Source organism: Schizophyllum commune (genome assembly GCF_000143185.2).
Source record: "Schizophyllum commune H4-8 unplaced genomic scaffold SCHCOscaffold_5, whole genome shotgun sequence".
NCBI classification, from domain to species: Eukaryota; Fungi; Basidiomycota; class Agaricomycetes; order Agaricales; family Schizophyllaceae; genus Schizophyllum; species Schizophyllum commune.
Window position 1 is genome coordinate 1 of NW_026089542.1, and position 20,456 is coordinate 20,456.

The window sequence follows — 20,456 nt, forward strand, 5'->3', positions numbered from 1 at the left end:
AAACGAACGTCGCGCAGTGGATCTGCAACTGCGGACGGCAGAAATATAGCGCGTACCATGTTTGCAAGCATTTGGTTCAAGCCGTGAATCCCCCGCCGATCTCCTTCTGGAACCACGTTCACCGCCGTCGCACTTCCCCTCTATACCGCCATCCTGCTTTAGTCTCCCGCGAGACGGCACTCGTCCCCACTCCCTACATGGACCCCGACTTGGGCAGTATCACGGACGGCGACGATCATCTCTGGTCCGGTAACCCCTCCGACCTTGAGGACGGGAGCTGGCGATCGGGTCGGCTGGCCACTTCCCTTCCGCGCAATGAGCGCGTCGTGGACGTTTCTCCGCCCGCCGCCGGGGAGGTCTCGGAGAAGGCGACTGAAGTCGATAGCGCGACGGGTTCGCTCGCATCTGGTCCCGTGTTGTCTCCCGACGACGCTTCGCAGCCTCAAGCGCAGGATCTTCGAGGGGATGTTAGCGAGGATGAAGACGACATAGTACGTGGCTGCACTCCGTGATAGAGAATGTAACTCATACCCTTCTAGGTCGATACCAATCTCGAATGGTTTCGCGCACAGATCGCCACGCATGAGGCCGGCCTCGAACTCCTCAAGAAGCAATTGGTGCTGCCTCCTTCCGATAGCGCGCTCTTTATCGCCCGGCTGAAGGCACGAGACTTCGGCCGCGATATGGTGGAGCTTACGCAGGACATGTTCCATGTCGAGAGCACTGGTCGCAAGCGGTCGACTACGTGGGCACGCGCAGGCGACGCACCTCGCAAACGACGACGCCTCAACAACACCCTTGGCTACCATCGCACGTCGTCATCGTGTGCTGCTAGCAGCGCGCGAGGGTCGTCACCTGCGGCACCGGTCATCCCCGACCTGCAGGCTGCTGACTCTGATGCTGAGGTGTGTGGTAGCCCCAGTCACTCCATCGCTCTGTTCACACCTCAACAGGACTGCTGAGCATCGCTGCTGGAGGTCCCCTATGCCTACCCATTCACTGACCGCCCCCCATGCTACATATTCCCTTGCCAAACATACTCCATCCTCCTCGAGCCTCATATGTTTTACTTGCTGTTCTGACTTGCCTACCCCTCCCCTTGGACCTGAACTGCATAGATAACATGTCTATCTACTACTTTGTATACTTATAATGACTCTAGGTCTCGTCACGTAGTCTATACTTGAACTTGGACAAGGGACTCTACACGAAGTTTTGTTATGTTTGTATTACTAATCACGCATATTCCGGTCGATTTTCTGCTAGTCTATGGGCTCTATGCTGTATATAGAATGTTATATTCCACCAGAAGGTACACAGGAAAGGCAAACATAGCCAGGTGCACGACTTCGGTGCGTTGGCGGCGCGGCACGTGGCAGGTCACGTGGCTGACGCTACTGGGGCAATAGCGCTCAGTCGCGGCGGCACGTAGCATGTGGAGGGAGAGGGAGGGGGAGGGTGGCGCATGGCTACGCACTCCCGTTCTGCGCCTTGGCGAGGCGCAGATACAGAGTGAGGGGGCGGTAGAACACGCAACAAGCCTCCTCTGTCGGGAAGGAGGGCAGCGCACGGCCGAGGAGCACGTCAAGGGGGTAAGCCCTGCCGCTAGCAGCGGCCCCGCGCAGTCGGCTTAGCCAGTTGCGGGCTGCACTCAGAAGCGGCGGACCGAGAACGAGTCTCGGTAGCACGACGGGCATCGCCACGGCGCATGAAATCGCCACGAGGGCGCTTCTATGTAACCAGGGGGAGGGGAGGGGGTAGTGCACTACCCCACCTGCACGCATCGGGCATGTCGGTGGGGGTGTAGCGGCCAAAAAAAGCCATTGCGAGGCTTCCTAGGGCGCGTGATAAGCCCTAGGCGACCCCCCTCCACCCTCATAGCCGGTTTGAGGGGAAGAATGGCGGGGAGCGGGGCGATCTTCGCCCCATTTTCCCCACCCTTACGCCCAGCGCGTGTCCCTTCTCGCGTCGCCATACGTGAGTTGAGCAGAACATAAGTAAGTTGTCAATTGATGGGGCGTATACACGCACCCGCAGTCCCGCTCCGCGCACGCCTGGGTCAGCTTCATCCGGCGCTTTCTGTTGTTATATGTGATACTGACATCGCGATGAGCGGTAAGTACCAGTATTCGAGATGAAAGGAAAGGAAAGGAGTGGGGGAGGGGTGTCCGGAGGCGGGGGGGACAACGATGAGGGCTGGGAGGTGGAGGTTGAGGACATGACGTGGCGCAGCCGGACGCGTCGGATGGCCGGTCCGGATAGTCGGCCTGATCTCCGAACCTTATCCTCGTCACCTTCGACGACCTCAGGCTCAAACCGAGGGCCATTTAGAGGTAGACTATGACTGAAATATATTATCTGATATAAGTATGACACCATCTTGAAAGTTTCAAACACATCGGACATGAAATACCTCAGTAACTTGTACAACGACTATTCCACTTGCGAAGACATACACTTCCTGTCAAGGTCTCGCGCACGCGACGATAATTGCCGTCGTCATCGTCGGCTTCGCTGCGCGCATCCGGGGGTTGCTCGTAGGGAATCAAAAGCGAACGCTGGGTACGAACGCGACGTGAGAGGGGGTGGAGGTGGGGGTATAACGCGGTAGAGGCTAGGACCACTGCGAGAGAAGCGCAGTGCTTCCCCGTCGAGAAAATGCTCGACGGGGGTCTGGGAAAGCCATGCGAGGCGGGAAGTATGGCCTTGGGGGTGGAGGGCACACAACTTGGGCCGATTGCCCACGGCTTTTGCATCCCGTGCGCGCAATCGCACTCGAGCTAGCAGGGGAAGGGGGTAGTGCGATGCTACACGTAGGCCAGGGGGCGGTGAGGACGGTTCTCGCGCGCGCTCCCCGCTCCTGCCTTCCCACCCTCTCCCTTCACGCATGCTCGCGTGTCCCCTTCGATCACGCGCCCCCCTCCTTCGTGTGTCCCTCTCCCCGCTGCTCCCCTTCTCCTGCGCGCCCCCTGTTTGCGCAGTGCTCAGCTCGCGCGTCTCCTTCACAGCGCCCTCGCCCTCCGCAACTCCTTGAGGGAGCACGAGCTGGCTTTTACCCGGCGCGCCTGGATGGCCAAGCGCAGCCAAGGTGGACGCGCAGCGTGCCGGGGGCAGCCCCTGCAGTGGACGCGCATCGCCAGCGAGGTGCAGGATCGCCATAGAGGCGATCCTGCCCGAGGGATGGAGGGAGAAGGGTGGAGATGGGGTGGGGTGGAGGGGAAACGCGTCGTAGGACGCGTGTAGGGTAGTGGGCTGCGCTGAGCCCACCGGCAAGTCGCCTCAAGCGCATTGCGTGTCTGAGGCGAGCCCACTGCGTCCTCAACCGTGTTCTGAGGGAAAAAAATGGTGAAGAGGGGGCCGAATAAGGCCCCGCTCTGCTCGTTGTCACGCAGCCCGCGCGTCCTTCCCGTTCTCCCCCTTTCGTGAAGTAGTTGAATAAGTTAGTAAAAATGCAAGTGCGGGGCGTATTCACGCACCCGCTGCCCTTCTACGTGCACGCAGGGCATCGGTTGTTATCTGGGGTTGGTGTTGTATTGTGCGGTGCGATTGCCCCCGTGATAATGCTCTTCACAGCCTGCGCATTGTGTTCGGTGGAAAAGGAGATGGGGGAGGGGGAGGGGCGGCGGGAGGGGCGACGGATGCGGCCTGGTGGTAGTCGAAGGTCAAGCGACGGCTGATCGAGGGCGTCGGATGGCCTCAGGGGTTGCGTGCGCGCAGCCGACCGGGCGAGTTGCGCAGGAGAAGAGGCCGCGGCCGCCAATCTCGAAAAGACCATCCCGACCTTGTTTGATGGATGCGGGAAGGCGGGAGGGAGCAGAGGCGGTGTCGTGCTGGTCGAAGGTCAAGAAACGCGCGCCTAAGGAGCGTGAGAAGGCTTCGGCGATAAGTACAAAACGAGATGGAGACGATGAATCGAAATGACTCATCGGGCCGGTATCCGAAGGCAAAGAAGTAGACATAGATACCGCAGAAAGAAATGAAACCCCTCAAGACTTGGAAGACGTAAAGATCCATACATCCGACGCAAGAATCCTGAGTATGAAGATGAGGAAAAATTCAAGCAGTGAGGTACACGCGATTTAAGAGCGTGTCGAGTTTTCGCCATCAAAGTGTGCTTAGACCAAGCTACCACGTGCAGAAAAAGGCGACGCGCAGCTAGCATCTAAGCAGAATTGTACCCAGTTTTCGCCAGGACGATAGCGATGAAGTAGAAGAAGGTGCACGATTTTTCCCGAAGCGCAAATCAGACGTTTAGATGGAGAAAAAGCGCAAAAATCCCAATGGGGTAAGGCGAGTGATTACCATCAGGTGGACGCTTTCACCATACTAAAACGAAACCTGACAAGCAGGTCTCGTAACTCCTGCTTGTGAAGAGCGCACATCTGCTCACCACCCACGACCTCGAGTCGGGGATACTAGAGCCGCATGCGCTAACGGTAGTCCCAGCGTACCTGGGTAAAACCGACACAACAATGGTGTCGCCGACTCATGGACCAGTCAGATATTTGTGGATCGGAGAATAAGGAAGCGAGTGAATATCGCATGTCTGAGTCGTACGAAGCCAACGCTGTAATCCTCCTCATATCTCGGGGCTGCAACTACAAGCACGCGAGTCGAAAGCATTCGATGGAATAAACGACTGTAAGGTGAATACGACTACAGATGAATGACGGGAATCGATACATGATATCTAGCTTGTGAGGCTACTCGATACAGTCGCGTCTTGGTACAACATGAACTACAGATAGCGCGTGCAAAGTACAATCTCGTATCTCGTGCGCATCTAGGCGGACGGTGCCCATAAGCCCGATGCGCCTTCGCCGCCGCGCGCGTTTTGGTGCCGCCCCTGCGCTCCATCGACCACTCGAATACGCGCCGAAGACGGCGCTCACGCGGCAGTACCCTTCGGCGCCGTCTTCGAGAACAGCTTCGCCTTCTCGAGCGCGGCTTGACCTGGAAGACGACGCGTCAGCGAGAGATCATAAGAAGAGATGAAGGGTACTCACTGTCCTTCATCAACAGCTTCTTGTAGTCGACGATGGAGATGTCCTCCTTCGTCAAGTTGCGGATCTTCCGGTCCTTGACCTCCCACAACTCCTCGGCGACCTGCGAGATGAGACCTGGAACGCCCACATAAGTACAAGAAAGAGGCACGAAGACGACGCCAACTCACGGAAGTCATGGGACACGATGACAACGCCGCCCTCGTAGTCCTTGATTGCCCGTGCAAGTGCATCGATGGACTCCATGTCCAAGTGGTTAGTCGGCTCATCTACAAAGACGGTCAGCATGCGTAAGTAGGAGTAGGCTCGTCGTGCTCATCGCAAAAGAGCGAAGCCGATGGACAAGGGAACTTACCAAGCAACAAGATGTGCGGGTGCTCCATCGCCAGCTGCGCGAAGACGACGCGGTTCCTCAAGCCATCCGAGAGTTGACGAATGGGTGCCGTCTGGTGAGAGCCCGAAAGACCGAACCGGCCGAGTTGTTGCCGCCATGCCTATCACAGAAGTCAGCGAGCCGTTTCAGGAAGTATACACGGGCAGGTAAATGATTTCGTAACATCAGCGTCGCGAGAACAACGGGTCGTTGACGCGGCACGCCACGGTCTACTCGCGATCCTTCAAAAAGCAGTGAAGGAGGGAACTCACCATGGCATCCTTCTCGGGATACTTCTCATGGAAGAGACTCTGGAAGTACTCAATCGGGCTCTGGTCGTATGGCAACTGGTCCGCACTGTAGGGTAACTTAGTCAGCAAAAGTACAAGGCGAAGTTACAACACCGCCTCGGTCGTGGTATAGCATAAGCGCGGCGTCGACACGCGACAGAGAAGGCGCAGGCGCGCAACATCCAGGCGCCAATGTGCCCGCCCGCCAAGCGACGCTCTCCCTACACGACGCCACGCGCGACGTCGCGTGCCCCACAATCCAAAACGAAGGTCGCTCACCTGTGCTGCGAGTACTTCGCCAGTTTCAACGCTGCGTGCTTGCTGATCGAGCCCTCCGTCGGTTGCAGCGCGCCCGTGATGAGGTGCAACAGCGTACTCTTGCCCGTACCGTTGGCGCCAAGAATGGCTACGCGGGAGTCCATGCTGAAGAAGGACGCATCAGCAACGAATCCAGCGAGCAACAGAGACATACTTACTCGATACCGAAGCTCAAGCCCTGATACAGGTAGTCCTCCTTCTTGCCCGAGTACGAGAACGCGACGTCGGAGAAGGCGATGACAGGCGGCGGCAGTTTGCGGATGTCCTCGAAGTTGAACCTGTTCAACGCGTTAGCCGGGTGCGTTGTGGGCAGCGAAGCAGCTTACCTCAACGGCCGCGGCTGCTCGACCTTTTCGACCAAGCCCGCCGCCTCCATCTTGTCGATGATCTTCTGCTTCGACTTCGCCTGCTTGACGAGGTTGGCGTATGTACCGGCGGAAGCGATGAACCTGTAAATGATTTGTAAGCAAGCGCCGAGCGAGAGGGCGATATTCGTTGCGCCCGGCAGGCCGAAGAGGGGATACGGCAAGGCGCGGGGAGCAGCGGGGAGGGAGGAGGTGCAAAGACAAACACGCACTTCTTAATGTGCGCGATTTCCTCCTGCTGCTTGTTGTACGCCTTCATCTGGTTGACCTCGTTCTCGGCCTTCGTCTTGACGTAGGTGCTGTCACGCATAAGTCAGCGCCGTGAACATGAAGAGAAGGTATAGTGACACACCTGTAGTTACCGGTGTAGTAGACGAGCTTCTTCTTCATTGTAAGGTCCATGATGTTCGTGCAGACGGAGTCCATGAAGTCCTATGACGGTGTGTTGGTAAGCACGATATCAATGGAGGAGAAGCACAAGGGGCGCGAGGGAGATCGAGAGAGAAGTGCGGATGAGGGCCCAAGAAAGGGGATCGTGGAAGAGGCGGAATGTGAGGCAAGGGAGCGGTCGATCACATACCTGAGAGTGCGAGGTGATGACGAGGATGTGGTTGTAGGTGGAGAGGTACGCTTCGAGCCAGACGACGGCACCGAGATCGAGATGGTTGGTCGGCTCGTCGAGGAGGAGGAGATGGGGCTTGATGAAAAGGGCACGCGCGAGCGCGACGCGCATCCTCCAACCACCGGACATGTCCTTCGTCGGCTTCGCCATCATCTGCTGTGTGAAGCCGAGACCGTGGAGGATCGCACCGGCTTTCGCCTGAGAGGGGGGGAGTCAGTACACGACACGCGGGGAAAGCACGATGAGCACGCACCTCGAACGTGCTCGGGTCCATCTCCTCAAGCTCCTCGTACAGGTGGTCGAGCTCGATCTCGGCGCTGGGGTCGTCTCCGACAGCCATGGAGACCTCCTCGATGCGCTGCTCAAGGCGGGCGACCTTTGCCTTCGCGCTGGCAACGATGAAGTCGACGGCGTTGACGTCGGAGGGCTCCGCCTCGCCAGAGACGAGGTAGATATCGATGTGCTCGGGGATCTCGATGTCGCGCTCCGCGATGGAGTTGAGGAAGGTGGACTTGCCGGAGCCGTTCTCTCCGAGGAGACCGTACCGCTGGCCGTAGTTGAGGGAGATCTCAGCGCCCTCGATGAGGAGGCGGCCGTGGAAGGAGAGCGTGTACTGGTCGATCTTGATGTCGCGGCCCTTCGGGTCGGAGACGAGAACACCAGCGGCGGACCGCTCGGTGGCGACGCGGAGCTTCGCCATCGCGGAGAGGTCGTCGGTGGAGTTGTTGGCGGTGGAGACGGCTGTGCTCGATGCCGGGGTGCCCGTCGAGGAGACGGCGGTCGTCGAGCCATCCCCCTTGCCCTTGGCGGCCTGCTTTGCCGCCTTTTCTGCGAGACGCTTCTGCTTCGACGCCGAGGGAGCCATTGTGAGTGTCGAGGACGATACGATCGATGATGATCCCAAATTTCGTGCCTCCTCGCTATGTGGCGTTATGTGGCGTCGTCGAAATGTCTAATTGTCCGCCAATCACATCCTTTGCTTTGACCGTCAGCCGTACGGATCGTCGCCACGCATATTCGACTCGTCCAGCCCTGTATCTCTCACAATACGCTCTAGATGTACGTATAATATATCTTCAACTCCTTATAAGCCAAATCAATCTCGCCGCGAGCTGCAAGTAGCATATTGTTTGCCATGTCCAGCAACGACCCTTCGAGGTAAGCCATGGTCCTGGGATGCATCTGACATAGCTGACGCTTCTATAGACCGATACAAACGGTAATTACCCCTCGAACTCGCAATGCAAGTCGCAAAAACTGCATCATTCTCCTTGACAAGGATGGCTACCTTATTACTGTCGGAAAAGCTGCACCGCAGCCTGGGATCGACAGGGCGCCTCTTAAGCACTCTAGTTGATGCGCTTCCTCTCCTAGCGCGCTTCATCGAGGACGCCTCTCTCTCAACCTCGCGAGATCCAGTTCATATCGTCGTCCCGTACCGGTACGTCTGCTTTCATGTTCGCTCCATACGATTGCTGAAGATCTAGCGCTCTTTCAGACTTGCGAGTTCACTCCGCGCTCTTTTCGAGGACCACAGATGCTGCGCGAGTCTCCGCCGTCGCTCTAGTAGCTCTTTTCATCATAAACGCGGCTCTCCCGCCAAGCGCCGACAGTGTTCATATGCTAGTGCTCGCTACATGCTTCACGGTACGCTTCTCCTGTTCTTTCGCAAATCCTTCGCTCGTTTCCGCTCCCTTCCCTTCAGTCAAGCCTGATTCTGGCAAGGATAAATTATGTACCTCGGCCGTCGTATACGACATGGACTGCGTCCTGCCCAACGATAATCTTACTTTATCGAGCTCATGCGACAACTACACTCACCCGCGCTTCTTGCGTGGTTGAATACGCGTCTACGGATCCTGAATATAGAGCGTCGTTCTCTTCTCCTTCCGTGCTGTACTGACGAATAGCAGTGCTTTGTTTACCGGGACGAACGCCTAGGACGATTGGCGGCCGTCGAACGACACCACGACAACCTTTTGGAGAGCGCCGGCTCTAGCAGGAGAGCAGAAGCAGAAACTTCACGGTGCGACTGCAAGGACCGTGCTATCTGGTTGGTGCTCGCAATGATTGACGCTGCCACCGGCTGTTACTGCGCTCTGCAGGTACAGAGTAAACGCGAATCACCACCTTGGGTCGCGCCATCCTGGCGCCTCGTTTCGGCGGTGCCCTACTCTTTGGAGGCAAATTCTCACAACTCGCCGATAAGCCGCACGCACCTCAAGGCTCACGTCGATGCACCACACGCGCATTGTTGCAGCGTCCGTCGCAAGGCGACTCCCCTCGTCGCAGGCTAGTGATACGGGTGAGCCTCCTCGTCCCGCACCCCTCGTTATATACACACAATATCGATGCATCTCGTCGACGCCAGCGTCTCCGGCGCAGTAGTCGTCGTCTTCGCCCAGAACGCGTGTGGGGGACAACAATGCCAAACAAGACGCGCGATTGTCTAGCCGAGACGAGCGTGCGAAATCATCCCGCTTTAGGAAGCTCCATTGTTCACACGATGCGCGCCTTTTTCGCGTTTGAACACGGACTACCACCATCTCGATGGACGGAGCGCCGCTGGGTACGCCGCCGACAATTCCACTGTGCGGGAATGGGCTCTCGGATGCAGCAGACGAGCGGTGAGTATGGCCTGTCAATGTGCGTGGCAGTGTGTGCATTGTCCTGACCTCGCGATTGACAGCCCTTTGGAGACGGCGTCAACGTGCACCCCGACATTTCGAGGGAAGAACAACGCAACGACGGACCGCATCCCGCGTCCCGCTAACGCGTTCATCCTCTTTCGCGCGGACTTCACCAGGAACCATACCCTGCCGGATGGTATTGAAAGGCGCAACGGGACTTTGAGCAAGATTGCATGTGCGTCGCTCTCAGACTCTGTACCGAGCGCGCTCTGATACAATTTCCCAGCATCGGAATGGAAGAACTTGTCCCCCGAAGGTCGTGGTCTCTGGTATCGCCGCGCAGACGAGGCCAAGATCGCACATCAGGCAAGATACCCCGACTACAAGTTCCGCCCCGTCCACAGAAAGAGCACGAAGAACAAGTCAAAGGCGCCCATCGACGTGAGGAAAGACGCGGAGGAGGGATCCGCAGCGCCCAAGGAGGGGCCACCCACGTCCTCCACCGACGACGGCTGGATGCAGGGCTGCTCGATGTGTGCGCCCTTTGTCCTTTGTTCTCCCCCACGTGGCTGACCGAGGCCTTTGTAGTCTCTGTCTGGCGTGTTGATGGTGACGACGCGCTGAGGGGAAGGGGGCGACCTCCGAAAGGTCTTCCCCCGCCCTCAACGAAGCCGAAGACAGCGAGAAAGCCAGGGGCGAAGCCAGTGCGGACCGCTTCGCAAAGCGGCCTTGGGGTACTTGCGGAAGAGAAGGAAGCGCGCGAGCGGCGGCGCGCATACTTCGAGCAGCTCCATGCGCGGGGCGTCTCAAGCGAGGCGGCGGAATTGGCGGCGGAGGCGTGGGACGACGCGCACTCGCTGAATCCCGCACGCGCGCTCTCTAGCGCATCGGACGTCGACGCAAATGCGGCCGGCGGCGACGACGAGTCTTCCGAGTCCGAGTCGGAGACCGACGGCGTGAGACGCCGACCATCACCCCTCTCGACGGGTCCCCCCGCCCCAGGCCGCGCCCCTCCTCGTATGATCGCGTCCTCGAGTTCCTTGAACCGCGACCACCTGCTTGCGCATGGAATGTACGCACCCGGACTGCCACGCTATACGTTCGTGATGGAGGCAACCTCTGAGCGCGCAGCGACGCACAAGACGGCGGAGGGTGCCGCTTCCTCCCCGAACTTGTCTGCTAGGCGGGAAGGCCTGTCTCCCGGGTACAGTCTTCCTCTTCCGCAGGCGCAAGACTCATTCGAGCGCCGGTCTGACGAATGGGTCGACGAGGAAATGGTGCAGAAAGCGGTTTCAGCGTCCATGATGTCCTCGACGAACAAGCGCATACGTCCGCCGTAAGTAGATCCGAGAGTTGTGAGTCGCATCTGCTGACGCGTATGCTAGGCCATCGACAGATGGCTGCGAACAGCGAGAGAGAACACTAGACCGAGACGCGCTGCCTACTAAGCGCCCGCGACTGAAGTAAGTGCACTTTGGCCTTGCTTCATGCATCGTCGACCGTATACCAGCGAGATGCAGCCCGTTCAAGGGCCATCGTCCGCCCGCCCCCCGTTCGGAAACTGCACGCACTACTACTTCTGACGGCAGGTACCAATGAGGGCGCTGACGGCGACTATGATATGCACGATGCCGCCGAAGATTCCAACGGCGACGACGTTGAGTGGGAACACATCGACTGAGGAACTTCAAGGTTATCTACGACGCCGCAGACCTAGGAGCCAATGTCGACCTATCCCTTGTGTCGACCGTCTCTAATTTTCCGTGTACTACAGATAGAATTCGTTCTTCACTATGGCGCACGTCTTTCCCTTCGCCCTAACATACTATCCGCATCTCCGTCGTGCGTACCTTTCCGATCCTCAGGAATACTCAACTACGTCATCGCTCGCGGCTGATGGGTGGCAGGCGTCGCGAGGCCTACACATGGCGCGATCAGGCTCTTCACCGACCGCCATGCACGTTGCACGCTCGTCAATCGCAGAGACACTGGCCGCCGTACGTGATGCGGTTTTAATGGATGCCAACCACCTCTCGCAGGCCGAGGTGCGCAGGAACCAACTACTGTGATGTTCAAGGCGCTGACGCGGTCTGCGCAGATCGGAGACATAGAGGACCTTGCTCTATGCCTACTAAAGGGCGCAGGCCGCGCGCGCAACTCACTCGTTCCCATCAACCAACTTCCGCCCGAGATACTCAGCCACATTTTCCATTTCCTTCGTCCTTCGTTCGGCGACATTTCCTCGCTGTACAGCGTCGAGCGATCGCCTAATTCCGCGATGGAGAAAGCCGCCGTAGTCTGCCACCACTGGAGGATCATTGCCCTGGGAAGTCCAGAGCTCTGGACTACCATAGACCTGAGCGATGACGACGCCCGTGTCGGGAAGCTTCTACAGCGATCTGGCGTTGTTCTGCCACTGCTACAGCGATATCGACCAATCGAGTCTCTTTCAGGAGATCTTGGTACGACATATGCATCGTGTTCAAGATCTCTCCCTGGACATGGACGGCTCACACTACTTCGTGAAGCCTGCTCCTTCGCTTGTCCGCGCAGTCCTCATGGGATGGTATGATGTCGACGCAAACGAAGGGAGTTCCCCTCTATTCGGAGGCGAGGCTCCTCTCCTGCGCGAGGTTACTCTCAAAGCCTGCCTGCCATGGCGGGCGTGTCGCTTTCCGAGCATCACACATCTTCGTATATCCCAAGGGGACACTCCGAATTCTAGATTTGACGACGATTTCTTCAGCATGCTAGAGGTCTGCCATCGCCTCCAACTTCTTGTTGTCACTTTCACAGGCAACTCTGACCCTAGCAATGATGCAGGGCTCTCGGACACCCGTGTCATATCACTCCCTGACCTTCGCACGCTCTATCTCGACTCGTGGTTCGTTGATTGTATGTGGAGTCATCGTATTCTCTCTCGTGTCAAGATCCCCAGAACTTGCGACATCCGACTCAAAGGAAAGGGTCCCTACCAACCCCCTTTGCTCGCCGCTCTCTTGCAGCCTTTGAACGCCATGAATTTCACCTTGCGCTCGGTATCTACCCTGCACATTGCATTTGTACAGAGATACGCGGCAGTTCATATGGCTTACAATGACGAGACGCTGTCGCTAACCCTGGCCGTTCCCAGCGGGGACGCATCTTTGGGGTTTGCGGAGCTGAATGCCGCCTTCGAAACCTGCACGCATCTCGTCGTCATTAATCCTGCACCAAGTCCGCTTATCTGGCACCACTGGCTCGGCGCCTTGCCGTCGTTGCAGCGGCTCACGATCGTTGAGCTGGGCGGGTCCATGGGGCTGAGCGCTGTGTGCAGAGTCCTGCGGCAGGACATGACGCCTCCCTGCTCTGATGCGCCTGCCACTACACCTTGCCCTAGTTTGCACTCGCTCGAGTGGCATTCCTCGCATGCCCTTCCGAGCGAGTTCTGGCTCACGGCTGACCGCCTTGCTCGCAAAGGCGCAGCGCTTCGGAGTGCGCTTGTCGTGAGGGAGGATGACAGCACAATAAAGAGTGTTCAAAGGGTCTCGTGGGACGAGTCGGGGCTGGCCGACATCCAGTCTTTGCCCGATGCCGATGGGTATCCCACTGGTAAAGCGATTAAGAAGGCGCACACCGAGGCGGTCAGTATCCCTTTGTTACTATAGGGATACGTCCTAATCGTCTGTTGCTGCTTGCCTCCTAGCCGCAAAATCATAAAGTATGTCCGTAGTCGTATTGTCCTTCATAGATGGCAAGAGGGTTGCCATCGAATTACATACAATACCTACACGCTCTGCGATATGATTCAAGCGAACACGCGCCTGAACTGATTCTCGTCCCACTCGCACATAGACAAGTGCTCGTACGCGCACTGCAGCTCCCCAAGCACCGCGCTGATCCTGATGTCGTACTCGGAGCGTGCCTGAGGTCCGTACTCCGAGAGCGCCCGAGAACCATCGTCCGCAGTGAGAACCGGGCTCTGCAAACCGGCAAGTAGGAGCTCGTACTTGACAGCGGAGTCACCATGGTCGGGGCCGTCTACGCCAATGTTAACCGCGCGTGGATATGCGAGAGGGGAAGGCGATTGAGAGCGCAACTTGGCGCGACCTGATTGGTGCGAAGACTTCACGTCGCGTACTGGAGTTGCCTGCTGATTCAGAAGATCGCGACCGAAAGCACGCGATGGAGCAGACTTTGGAACAGAAGAGCGTGGTTGAGGTACGCTCAACGCCCCTAGCGCCATCATAGGAGTGAGATCTGCGTCGGCGGTGTACTCGGAGCATTCCGAAACCAAGAGAGACAGAGGCCGGTCATAGATGCTCCAATCGAGGACCTCCGCGTAAGATAGGCCTTCGTCCCGTGTCATAGCAGGTAGCTCGAGCATGCTCATCGCGCGAGGCTTTGCGGCAGGAGGGCCTGAGGTCGGAAGAAGCCGCGGTGTGCTCGTCAAGGGTGCAGCGTTCGACGTGGCGAGAGTATAGCCGAAGGCTGCCGTAGCCAAGGACCCGCAGTGGTCGGCGATACCGACACTGAGAGCAGAGAAGGCCTTCGCTTCGAAGGGCGAGAACGGCGGCAGACTGAGGGTCATGTCGGTTGCGGGCGCGTTCTCTGCAGGGAAGGGCGCGAGATGGGTGTTGAACTCGAATTGAAGGGGCGAGATGACGATCTCCGCATCCGATTCGAAGCTGAAGGCGAGCCTGGGGACCTCGAGGTCTTGAGAAGGCTCGTTGTACGGGAGACGGGGCGTAGCTTCGGTCGCGGTAGACGCGTCGGAGAGGTAGAGGACAGCGGACGCGTCGGAGGAGCAGGCTGAGTCCAGTATAGAGTATCCGTCCCAGGCAGCCGTCATTGACGCTATCAGAGGCGAGGCAGAAGGACTTCCCAGGGCAGTGCCCTCAGAGTCGAGGTCCTTGAGCGAGGAGATAGGCTCGATGATGTAAGTCGGCACCTCCAGATATGCGGGGGAAGGAGGGGAGGTTGGGGAAGGATCCAGTGTTGCATAAGGCGCGGTGGGAACTCGCCCTTCCCGTCTTTCCCGGCGAGCCGCCCGTTGAGCTTGGAAGTGGACGATCGCCTCCTCGATGTCTTGCATACGAACGAGATCGGCTCGCTCATCGTCGATCTCGGTCACCGTCGGCTCGACGAAGCGAACGCGCTTTCGTCCTGTATCATGATGAGGACGGATGAACCGCAGACGAATCGTGGCCACATACCTGCTCGCGCTGCGCGCGGACTTGGTGATAGTCCAATGGCACGATGATGGACTAGTCCGGGGATCGCGATGGTTGCAGCCTTCAGCGTACTCCGCGCGGTAGGAAAGGTAAGGGCGGGCTTGCCAGTGTCTACTGGCAGTGGAGGGAATGGAGATGTTCGCCGAAGGATACCAGTGAGTACGACTTGGCAAGGTGGTGCGTCTTCGGTGGGAAGAAAAGGCGAGTCGGCGACAGGCAGGAGCGGTCGAAGGGAATAGGTGGAGCGCCGCTTTAGGTGAAGACAAGAAACAAAGTAGGTCCAAATTAAAAAAATGGCGTGTCGTAAACGAGTGTGTAGCGATGTGCTGCCCGCCATCAGCAATTATAAAGGCGGGAGATGGGCGTAGGATAGGCTGGTCGTGACGGTTCGTGACAAGATGCTGAAGGCGGCGATCATCATTGCGGAGCCAAAACTCGCTCTCGACGGAAGCTTCTCACGCTCAGGGGATACAGAGTGAACCTTGAAGCCCTTGGGAAGATACACAAAAGCACCATACTAGTGATACAGCGGCGAGACGGTAGCAAGTAATCAAAAGGTAAAGCGAAATAGATGATGGAGAAACACGGAAAGGTTCAGGACTTCGCCTCCGGCAGCACGTAGCTCTCGTTATCCCAATCTATCTCCTGTCGCAGCGCCGAGTCGAGCACTACCTCTCCCGTGTAGACCCTGAAGCCCTCTGAGGCGATAGGACGCCATACAGGGGCGTCCTCCTTGGATGAGATGAGGTGCTTCGTCTTCGGATCGTTCTTGAAGGTGCGCACGGTTGGCGCGTTAGTTGAGCTGAGCTATCAGGAAAGTGAGCAAGTTGTAAGCAGAATTCGCCGAACAACGCCGAGCTCACCTGTCCACCATTTGCCGTGATGATAGATCGCAGCAAGTCGCGGTCCATGGTAGTCTTGTGCGTGATGAAGAAGGTATGACCAGCGAACAGTTTGCCCTTCAGCTTGCGCGCGCGGTCGACGACTTCAGCGAGCTTGATGCGCTGCTTCCTCTCCCCCTCCTTGTCGACGACGGGAAAGTCAGACTCGGCTAGAGGGACGTGTCAGTTCATATGCCCAATCACATATGCACCGAGACGTACGCAGAAGTTTCTTCTGGGCAGCGGACTGTCGCGCCCACTCCTCTGAGACGAGATGTGACACGTGCGGGAGCGCGCACAAGTACTTCGACGTCCGGACAATCCGCGCCACAACGAGATGAGTGCACTCGTGCGGCTTCGTCACCACTTTGACGCCCAGTTTGTTGAGCGTCTGCATAGTGGTCAGCACCAGGAGCCAGAATCGTCGAAAGACACGCACATGAATGACGGTATCCGGTAGCGAGATGCCCGTGGTCATCATCCTGATCTCGCCCGAGTTGGTCTTGTCGGCAGCTCTGCAGGATACGTCAGACCTCCCCGCCAATTTGGGACCCACAAGAACTCACTTCACTGCCCTCGCCTTCTTCGCTGGTGGAGGCGAGACCTCCTGCACCTCACTGTCCTCCTCCTGAGCCGCCCGCTTCGCCTTCTTACCCTTCTTAGCCGGCTCCTCCGCTTCCTCCGCTTCCCCTTCATCCTCGTCCACCTCCATCGCATCGTCTTCCTTCGTCTTCCGCTTCTCCTTCCCCCTCGCCTTGCTCTTCTCCGGCGCAGGCGACTCCTCGTACGCCGACACCCCACTTTTTCGCCTCTTCTCCGCTTCGTACTTGACGAGGTCCGGCATGACCGTATCGTGCAACCGTCGCTCCGCCTTGGTTGCCGCCGCGCGCCGCGAGCCCCCGCGAGACATCGACGTATCCGCCACGAACACGTCACCGTCGGCGTCCTCAGCGTCAGACGTGGAGGCGCGAGGAGGGGGTTTGGACTTGGTCGTCGATGCGCGCCGCTCGGTCTTGGCCTTCTTTCGCGGTGGTGGTGAGTCCTCTTCGGGCTCCTCCTCCTCGTCCTCATCCTCCGGGGTCGCAGCCTTCGCCTTCGTCTTGGCCTTCTTCGGCTTTTCGACATCCTTTGTCTTCGCAGCCTCTCCCGTGGACTTGCGTTTCTTCGGCCGTGGCGATGGCGGCGGAGAGGCCGTCTCGGGCGACTCTTCCCTGGTCTGCGCCTTCTTCTTGCTCGAGGACCCGGTGGCCTTCTTCGAGGTCTGCTTGCTGGACGACGCGACCTTGCTCGACGAGGATCCCTTCTTCCCGGAGGACACGACCTTCGAGGTCGAAGACCGACGATGACTGCGGCTGATGTGCACGACACCCTCCTCGTCGTCTTCCTCCGCGTCCTCCTCCTTCTCGTCTGCCTCATCCGCACCCGCCTCATCGTCCACAAACGCCGACTTCTTCGCCTTCTTCCGCGTCTCCTTCTCCACCCGTGGCCGTGGCGGCGGCAAGCCCTGCGTAGGCAGCTCCGGGAACTCGATGTCGCTATCCGCGGCAGGCGCAATCTCGTCGTCATCGACGTCCATTGGCGCGGGCGCGACGTCCACAACCTCATCGTCATCCTCCGAGTCCTCCAGCATCACCGCCGACTTCCGCCCCTTCGTGCGCGACGGCTTCTCCTTCTCCTCCGGCGCCTCCTTCGCTTTCTTCGTCCTCTTCTGGATGGTTACGGGCGCCTCGTCGCTCTCCACGTCGCTGAGCTCGACGACCTTGGGCTTGCGCTTCTTGATTCGCGTCGTCGCGTCGCCCTTCTTGCCCGAACCAAAGGGAGGCGCGCTCGGGCTCGGCTCCACGGGAGTGGACTTCGCGCTGACCGTACGCTGCTTCGTGTCGACGGGAGTGACATCGACCGGTCGCGTCTTCTTCGTGTTCGCGGGCGTTGTGTCCTCCGCGGCCTTCTTCCCTTTCTTCTTAGGCTCATCCTCCTCCGCCGCCGCGCGTCCCTTGCCCTTCTTTGGCGCAGGCACAGGCATCTCGTCCTCTTCCTCATTGCTGACCACGACCGGAAGCGGCTCTGGTTCCTCTTCCTCTTCATCGTCGTCCTCGATCACCTGCCTGCCAGATCTCCTACGCTTCGGCGGCGACGCCAATGGCGACATGGACGCGTCCGACGGGGTGTCGGCTGGAGGCACGGAGGGAGGTGGCGTGGAAGGACGAGGAGTCGGTGTTGTTGGCCGAGCGCGCTTGGACGAAGGAGGCTTTCCCTGCCGCGACAGAAGTGCAGGCTTTATCGGCGACGTAGGCTTGGCGGGCGAGACAGGTGCCTTCCTCGTCGACGTCGGCTTCGTGGGCGATGCGGGCGCCTTCGAGGGAGACGCGGGTGCTTTCCTCGGCGAAGTCGCCTTCGACGGCGACCCCGTCGCGCCCGACGTCTTCCTCGACACCGTCTCAGACGAGGGCTCCACCTTGCTCGACGCTCGCTCCCCTTTGCTCGACGGCCGCTTGCCCTTCCCCGGCGGCGTATTCTCCTGCTCGACAAGGTCATCCTCCGCATCCTCCTCTGCATTGATCATGGCGCTGACCTCATTCGCATCCATCGCGCTGCCTTGCGTGAGTTGCTGGCGTTCCTGCTCGGCGAGGAACTTGCGGTCCAGTTCTTCCTGGGCGTCGGTCAGCATCACAGCACGCTGGAGGTAGCGCCGAAGAACTGACCTCGATCCTCAAGTTCTCCTCATTCTCGATGTAAGCGCCCATCCCGCGCTCGCACAGCAGCCCGCTCAAGTCAGAGGCGGGCGGAAAGGTGATGTATCTATCAGCAGGATGAGTCAGTAGCTTCGAAGGCGCAGTGAGATATACGAAGAGACCAAGGAGCGAACTCACTTTGTTGTGATGGGCAGCACCCGCCACGTCATGTAGCAGTCCTCCACCCACAGGTGGTTCACGACCGGGATCTGCCACTCCGCGCCCTTCTTCGCCTTCTCCGATTCAGTGCTGGGCTATGGATTAGTCTTGTACTCGCCGAGGACACGAAGCTCGTTTGAGTGGAGAGCGGCGTCAAAGGCCAAGAAGGACCACGCCAACTCACCTCGCCGCAATCAGGATCGGGCTATCCCCCTGCCTCATCGTCGGGTTGAATGACGCGCCCATGCCCACGATGAGCTTCTTGAGGTAGTCGCGCGCCTCGCCAGTATAGTTCGTGATGGAGAAGACCTGGCGCGCGGTCAGTGTTCGGCGAGAGGAAGGGGGACAAGCTCAAGCGAGGGGGACCAAGCCAATCGAAGGATAACAAGAGCGATAGGAAGCAGTAGAGGAAGGACGACTAGCTCACCTTCCCGCCCATTCCTTCGATCGGTCTTCTTGGTACGGGGTAGTGGATGAGCCTATCGCCCGGTGCGGTGAGCTGCCCGGTGCCGAGGACGAAGAAGACCCAGTCGAGGGTGCCGATGGTCTTGCGAGCGCGGGCGACCTAAACAGATGTCAGCAAGTGATCGTACAGGGCGTTGCGTGTGAGGTTCATGGCGGAATCCATGGAGCGTGTCGGGGCGCGCGTGAGGGCGGCGAGGATCGGGAGAAATAACTCAGAATGACAAGGGCGCTCGTACGCACCTGGAAGAAGGTCTTTCCACTTCGATACCTGCAGACGTAGGCGTCCGTGTCCGTCCAATCGTCCACGACGTGACCGCCCGCACGCTCGATCGCGCCCACGACCGCCTGACAGAAGTACAGCTCAATCAGTACAGCGGCGCGCAAAGGCATGATTCACGCACCTCGCGCCTCTCCCCCAGCTCCAAATCCTCCGCCAAGTGCAGCTTCTTCCCCGCCCAGACCTTCCCCGCTCTCGACTTCGGCACGTCCTCGCTCGTCGCGGTCGCCAGTAGCTGCTGCTTCTCCCTATCGAGCTTCCCGCTCGGCTTCCCCCCTCCCGCCAACACCGCCGGCTCCGGCCATTCGTAAGGCTTCGTGTCCAGCTTGCCCGTGCCCAGGCGGATGACATCGTCGAACCAGTGGGGGAGGAGGACGATCATGCCAGTGTCGCGCTTATTGTGCATAGCGAGCGCGTACTTGTCGGAGCCGGTGCCAGGGCCGAGGGCGAAGAGGTGGGTGACGTTCTGGGTGAGGGCAGCGGACCATTGGCCCCCGAGGTTCGTGACTGCGGTCTTGATGACGATCTCGTCGGCGGGGAGGAGCTGCGGGGAGGTCAGCAGGGGTACTAGCAGTGTATTCAGACCACGCACGTCGGTACACGTCGCCGTCACGCCCGAGAAGAGCATCGTGGGGTCCGCCGAGTACATCTCCGGTGGCTCAGCGCGATCGAGGACGATGCTGCGGTCGACCCAGCGGTCCGTGACTATCTCAGCCCCCTCATTTGCCTCCTGCCAGCCGTCAAACCGTGCCGTGTCGGTTATGATGTGCGTCGCGTCGCCGATAGTCTTGCTGGCATGCGCACCGTGCGCGTCGAGCGCGGCTTGAAGCTGTTCCCTCCGTGAGGAGCGCAGGGACGGGGATATATAGTATACCACGGAGTGAAAGAGAGGTTTCTTCGCCATTTCCGACAGTGTTGATTAGGGAGTGCAGCGCTGACGATAAACCCGAGGCTGAGGTCGTCGTCGCGCGCGAAGACAAGACGCGACCGTGACGTGACATATGGCGTTACTCACGCGCCTCTTGTTTAAGTCAACTTTCGTAGTGTACTGACGAAGGCACCTTTCCACCATAGTCAAGCACAGAATATGATACATAGTCGGTATATTCGTTCCGAGGGTGCATACAC

General features: G+C 58.8%; 9 protein-coding genes across 9 annotated transcripts; 3 read left to right on the forward strand and 6 right to left on the reverse strand.

The window, feature by feature from the left end:
- SCHCODRAFT_02729035 (uncharacterized protein) lies at positions 1-1,439 on the forward strand (the record flags this gene model as incomplete). Its single annotated transcript, XM_050347115.1, has 2 exons — positions 1-491; positions 540-1,439. Coding segments are annotated over 2 exons (914 nt in total), but the record flags the coding sequence as incomplete, so codon positions are not given.
- On the reverse strand, positions 1,105-2,190 carry SCHCODRAFT_02620562 (uncharacterized protein). The gene has a single exon (XM_050345010.1). It carries the CDS (start codon positions 1,782-1,784, stop codon positions 1,470-1,472), a length of 315 nt encoding a protein of 104 aa, XP_050200263.1. The 5' UTR covers positions 1,785-2,190; the 3' UTR covers positions 1,105-1,469.
- Positions 2,191-2,326: 136 nt separating this feature from the next.
- SCHCODRAFT_02242619 (uncharacterized protein) lies at positions 2,327-3,468 on the reverse strand. Its single transcript, XM_050342167.1, has one exon. The coding sequence runs from the start codon at positions 3,157-3,159 to the stop codon at positions 2,500-2,502; it is 660 nt and encodes a 219-aa protein (XP_050200264.1). The 5' UTR covers positions 3,160-3,468; the 3' UTR covers positions 2,327-2,499.
- A 1,043-nt stretch (positions 3,469-4,511) lies between these two features.
- On the reverse strand, positions 4,512-7,855 carry SCHCODRAFT_02620567 (P-loop containing nucleoside triphosphate hydrolase protein). The gene is made up of 12 exons (XM_003025889.2): positions 7,225-7,855; positions 6,930-7,169; positions 6,702-6,781; positions 6,562-6,648; positions 6,311-6,433; positions 6,143-6,262; positions 5,946-6,089; positions 5,649-5,733; positions 5,359-5,497; positions 5,174-5,272; positions 5,007-5,120; positions 4,512-4,953 (listed from the first exon to the last, which is right to left on the reverse strand). The coding sequence occupies exons 1-12, from the start codon at positions 7,834-7,836 to the stop codon at positions 4,889-4,891; spliced, it is 1,908 nt and encodes a 635-aa protein (XP_003025935.1). The 5' UTR covers positions 7,837-7,855; the 3' UTR covers positions 4,512-4,888.
- A 1,666-nt stretch (positions 7,856-9,521) lies between these two features.
- SCHCODRAFT_02598731 (uncharacterized protein) lies at positions 9,522-11,282 on the forward strand (the record flags this gene model as incomplete). Its single annotated transcript, XM_003025874.1, has 7 exons — positions 9,522-9,598; positions 9,661-9,836; positions 9,888-10,136; positions 10,190-10,937; positions 10,987-11,064; positions 11,122-11,138; positions 11,191-11,282. 7 exons carry the CDS (start codon positions 9,522-9,524, stop codon positions 11,280-11,282), a joined length of 1,437 nt encoding a protein of 478 aa, XP_003025920.1.
- A 274-nt stretch (positions 11,283-11,556) lies between these two features.
- Positions 11,557-13,248, forward strand: SCHCODRAFT_02497895 (uncharacterized protein; the record flags this gene model as incomplete). Its single annotated transcript, XM_050343069.1, has 3 exons — positions 11,557-11,646; positions 11,700-12,008; positions 12,055-13,248. 3 exons carry the CDS (start codon positions 11,557-11,559, stop codon positions 13,246-13,248), a joined length of 1,593 nt encoding a protein of 530 aa, XP_050200265.1.
- A 31-nt stretch (positions 13,249-13,279) lies between these two features.
- Positions 13,280-15,193, reverse strand: SCHCODRAFT_02620573 (uncharacterized protein). Its single transcript, XM_050345011.1, has 2 exons — positions 14,797-15,193; positions 13,280-14,746 (listed from the first exon to the last, which is right to left on the reverse strand). Exons 1-2 carry the CDS (start codon positions 15,149-15,151, stop codon positions 13,389-13,391), a joined length of 1,713 nt encoding a protein of 570 aa, XP_050200266.1. The 5' UTR covers positions 15,152-15,193; the 3' UTR covers positions 13,280-13,388.
- A 215-nt stretch (positions 15,194-15,408) lies between these two features.
- Positions 15,409-16,173, reverse strand: SCHCODRAFT_02498069 (uncharacterized protein; the record flags this gene model as incomplete). Its single annotated transcript, XM_050343071.1, has 4 exons — positions 15,409-15,621; positions 15,678-15,865; positions 15,918-16,086; positions 16,135-16,173. 4 exons carry the CDS (start codon positions 16,171-16,173, stop codon positions 15,409-15,411), a joined length of 609 nt encoding a protein of 202 aa, XP_050200267.1.
- Positions 16,174-18,268: 2,095 nt separating this feature from the next.
- SCHCODRAFT_01165414 (uncharacterized protein) lies at positions 18,269-20,232 on the reverse strand (the record flags this gene model as incomplete). The annotated part of the gene is made up of 6 exons (XM_003025890.2): positions 18,269-18,345; positions 18,394-18,494; positions 18,566-18,676; positions 18,771-18,895; positions 19,014-19,151; positions 19,921-20,232. The coding sequence occupies 6 exons, from the start codon at positions 20,230-20,232 to the stop codon at positions 18,269-18,271; spliced, it is 864 nt and encodes a 287-aa protein (XP_003025936.2).
- Positions 20,233-20,456: the final 224 nt, after the last annotated feature.

Coding starts and splice junctions, on each gene's coding strand:
- SCHCODRAFT_02620562 (XM_050345010.1), bottom strand. CDS start 1,784: ATGCGTGCAGGTGGGGTAGTGCACTACCCCCTCCCCTCCCCCTGGTTA.
- SCHCODRAFT_02620567 (XM_003025889.2), bottom strand. CDS start 7,836: ATGGCTCCCTCGGCGTCGAAGCAGAAGCGTCTCGCAGAAAAGGCGGCA. Junction 6,782..6,929: donor TCATCACCTCGCACTCTCAG/GTATGTGATCGA, acceptor ACACCGTCATAG/GACTTCATGGACTCCGTCTG. Junction 6,434..6,561: donor GAAATCGCGCACATTAAGAA/GTGCGTGTTTGT, acceptor AATCATTTACAG/GTTCATCGCTTCCGCCGGTA.
- SCHCODRAFT_02620573 (XM_050345011.1), bottom strand. CDS start 15,151: ATGGCGGGCAGCACATCGCTACACACTCGTTTACGACACGCCATTTTT. Junction 14,747..14,796: donor TCCGCGCGCAGCGCGAGCAG/GTATGTGGCCAC, acceptor ATCATGATACAG/GACGAAAGCGCGTTCGCTTC.
- SCHCODRAFT_02242619 (XM_050342167.1), bottom strand. CDS start 3,159: ATGGCGATCCTGCACCTCGCTGGCGATGCGCGTCCACTGCAGGGGCTG.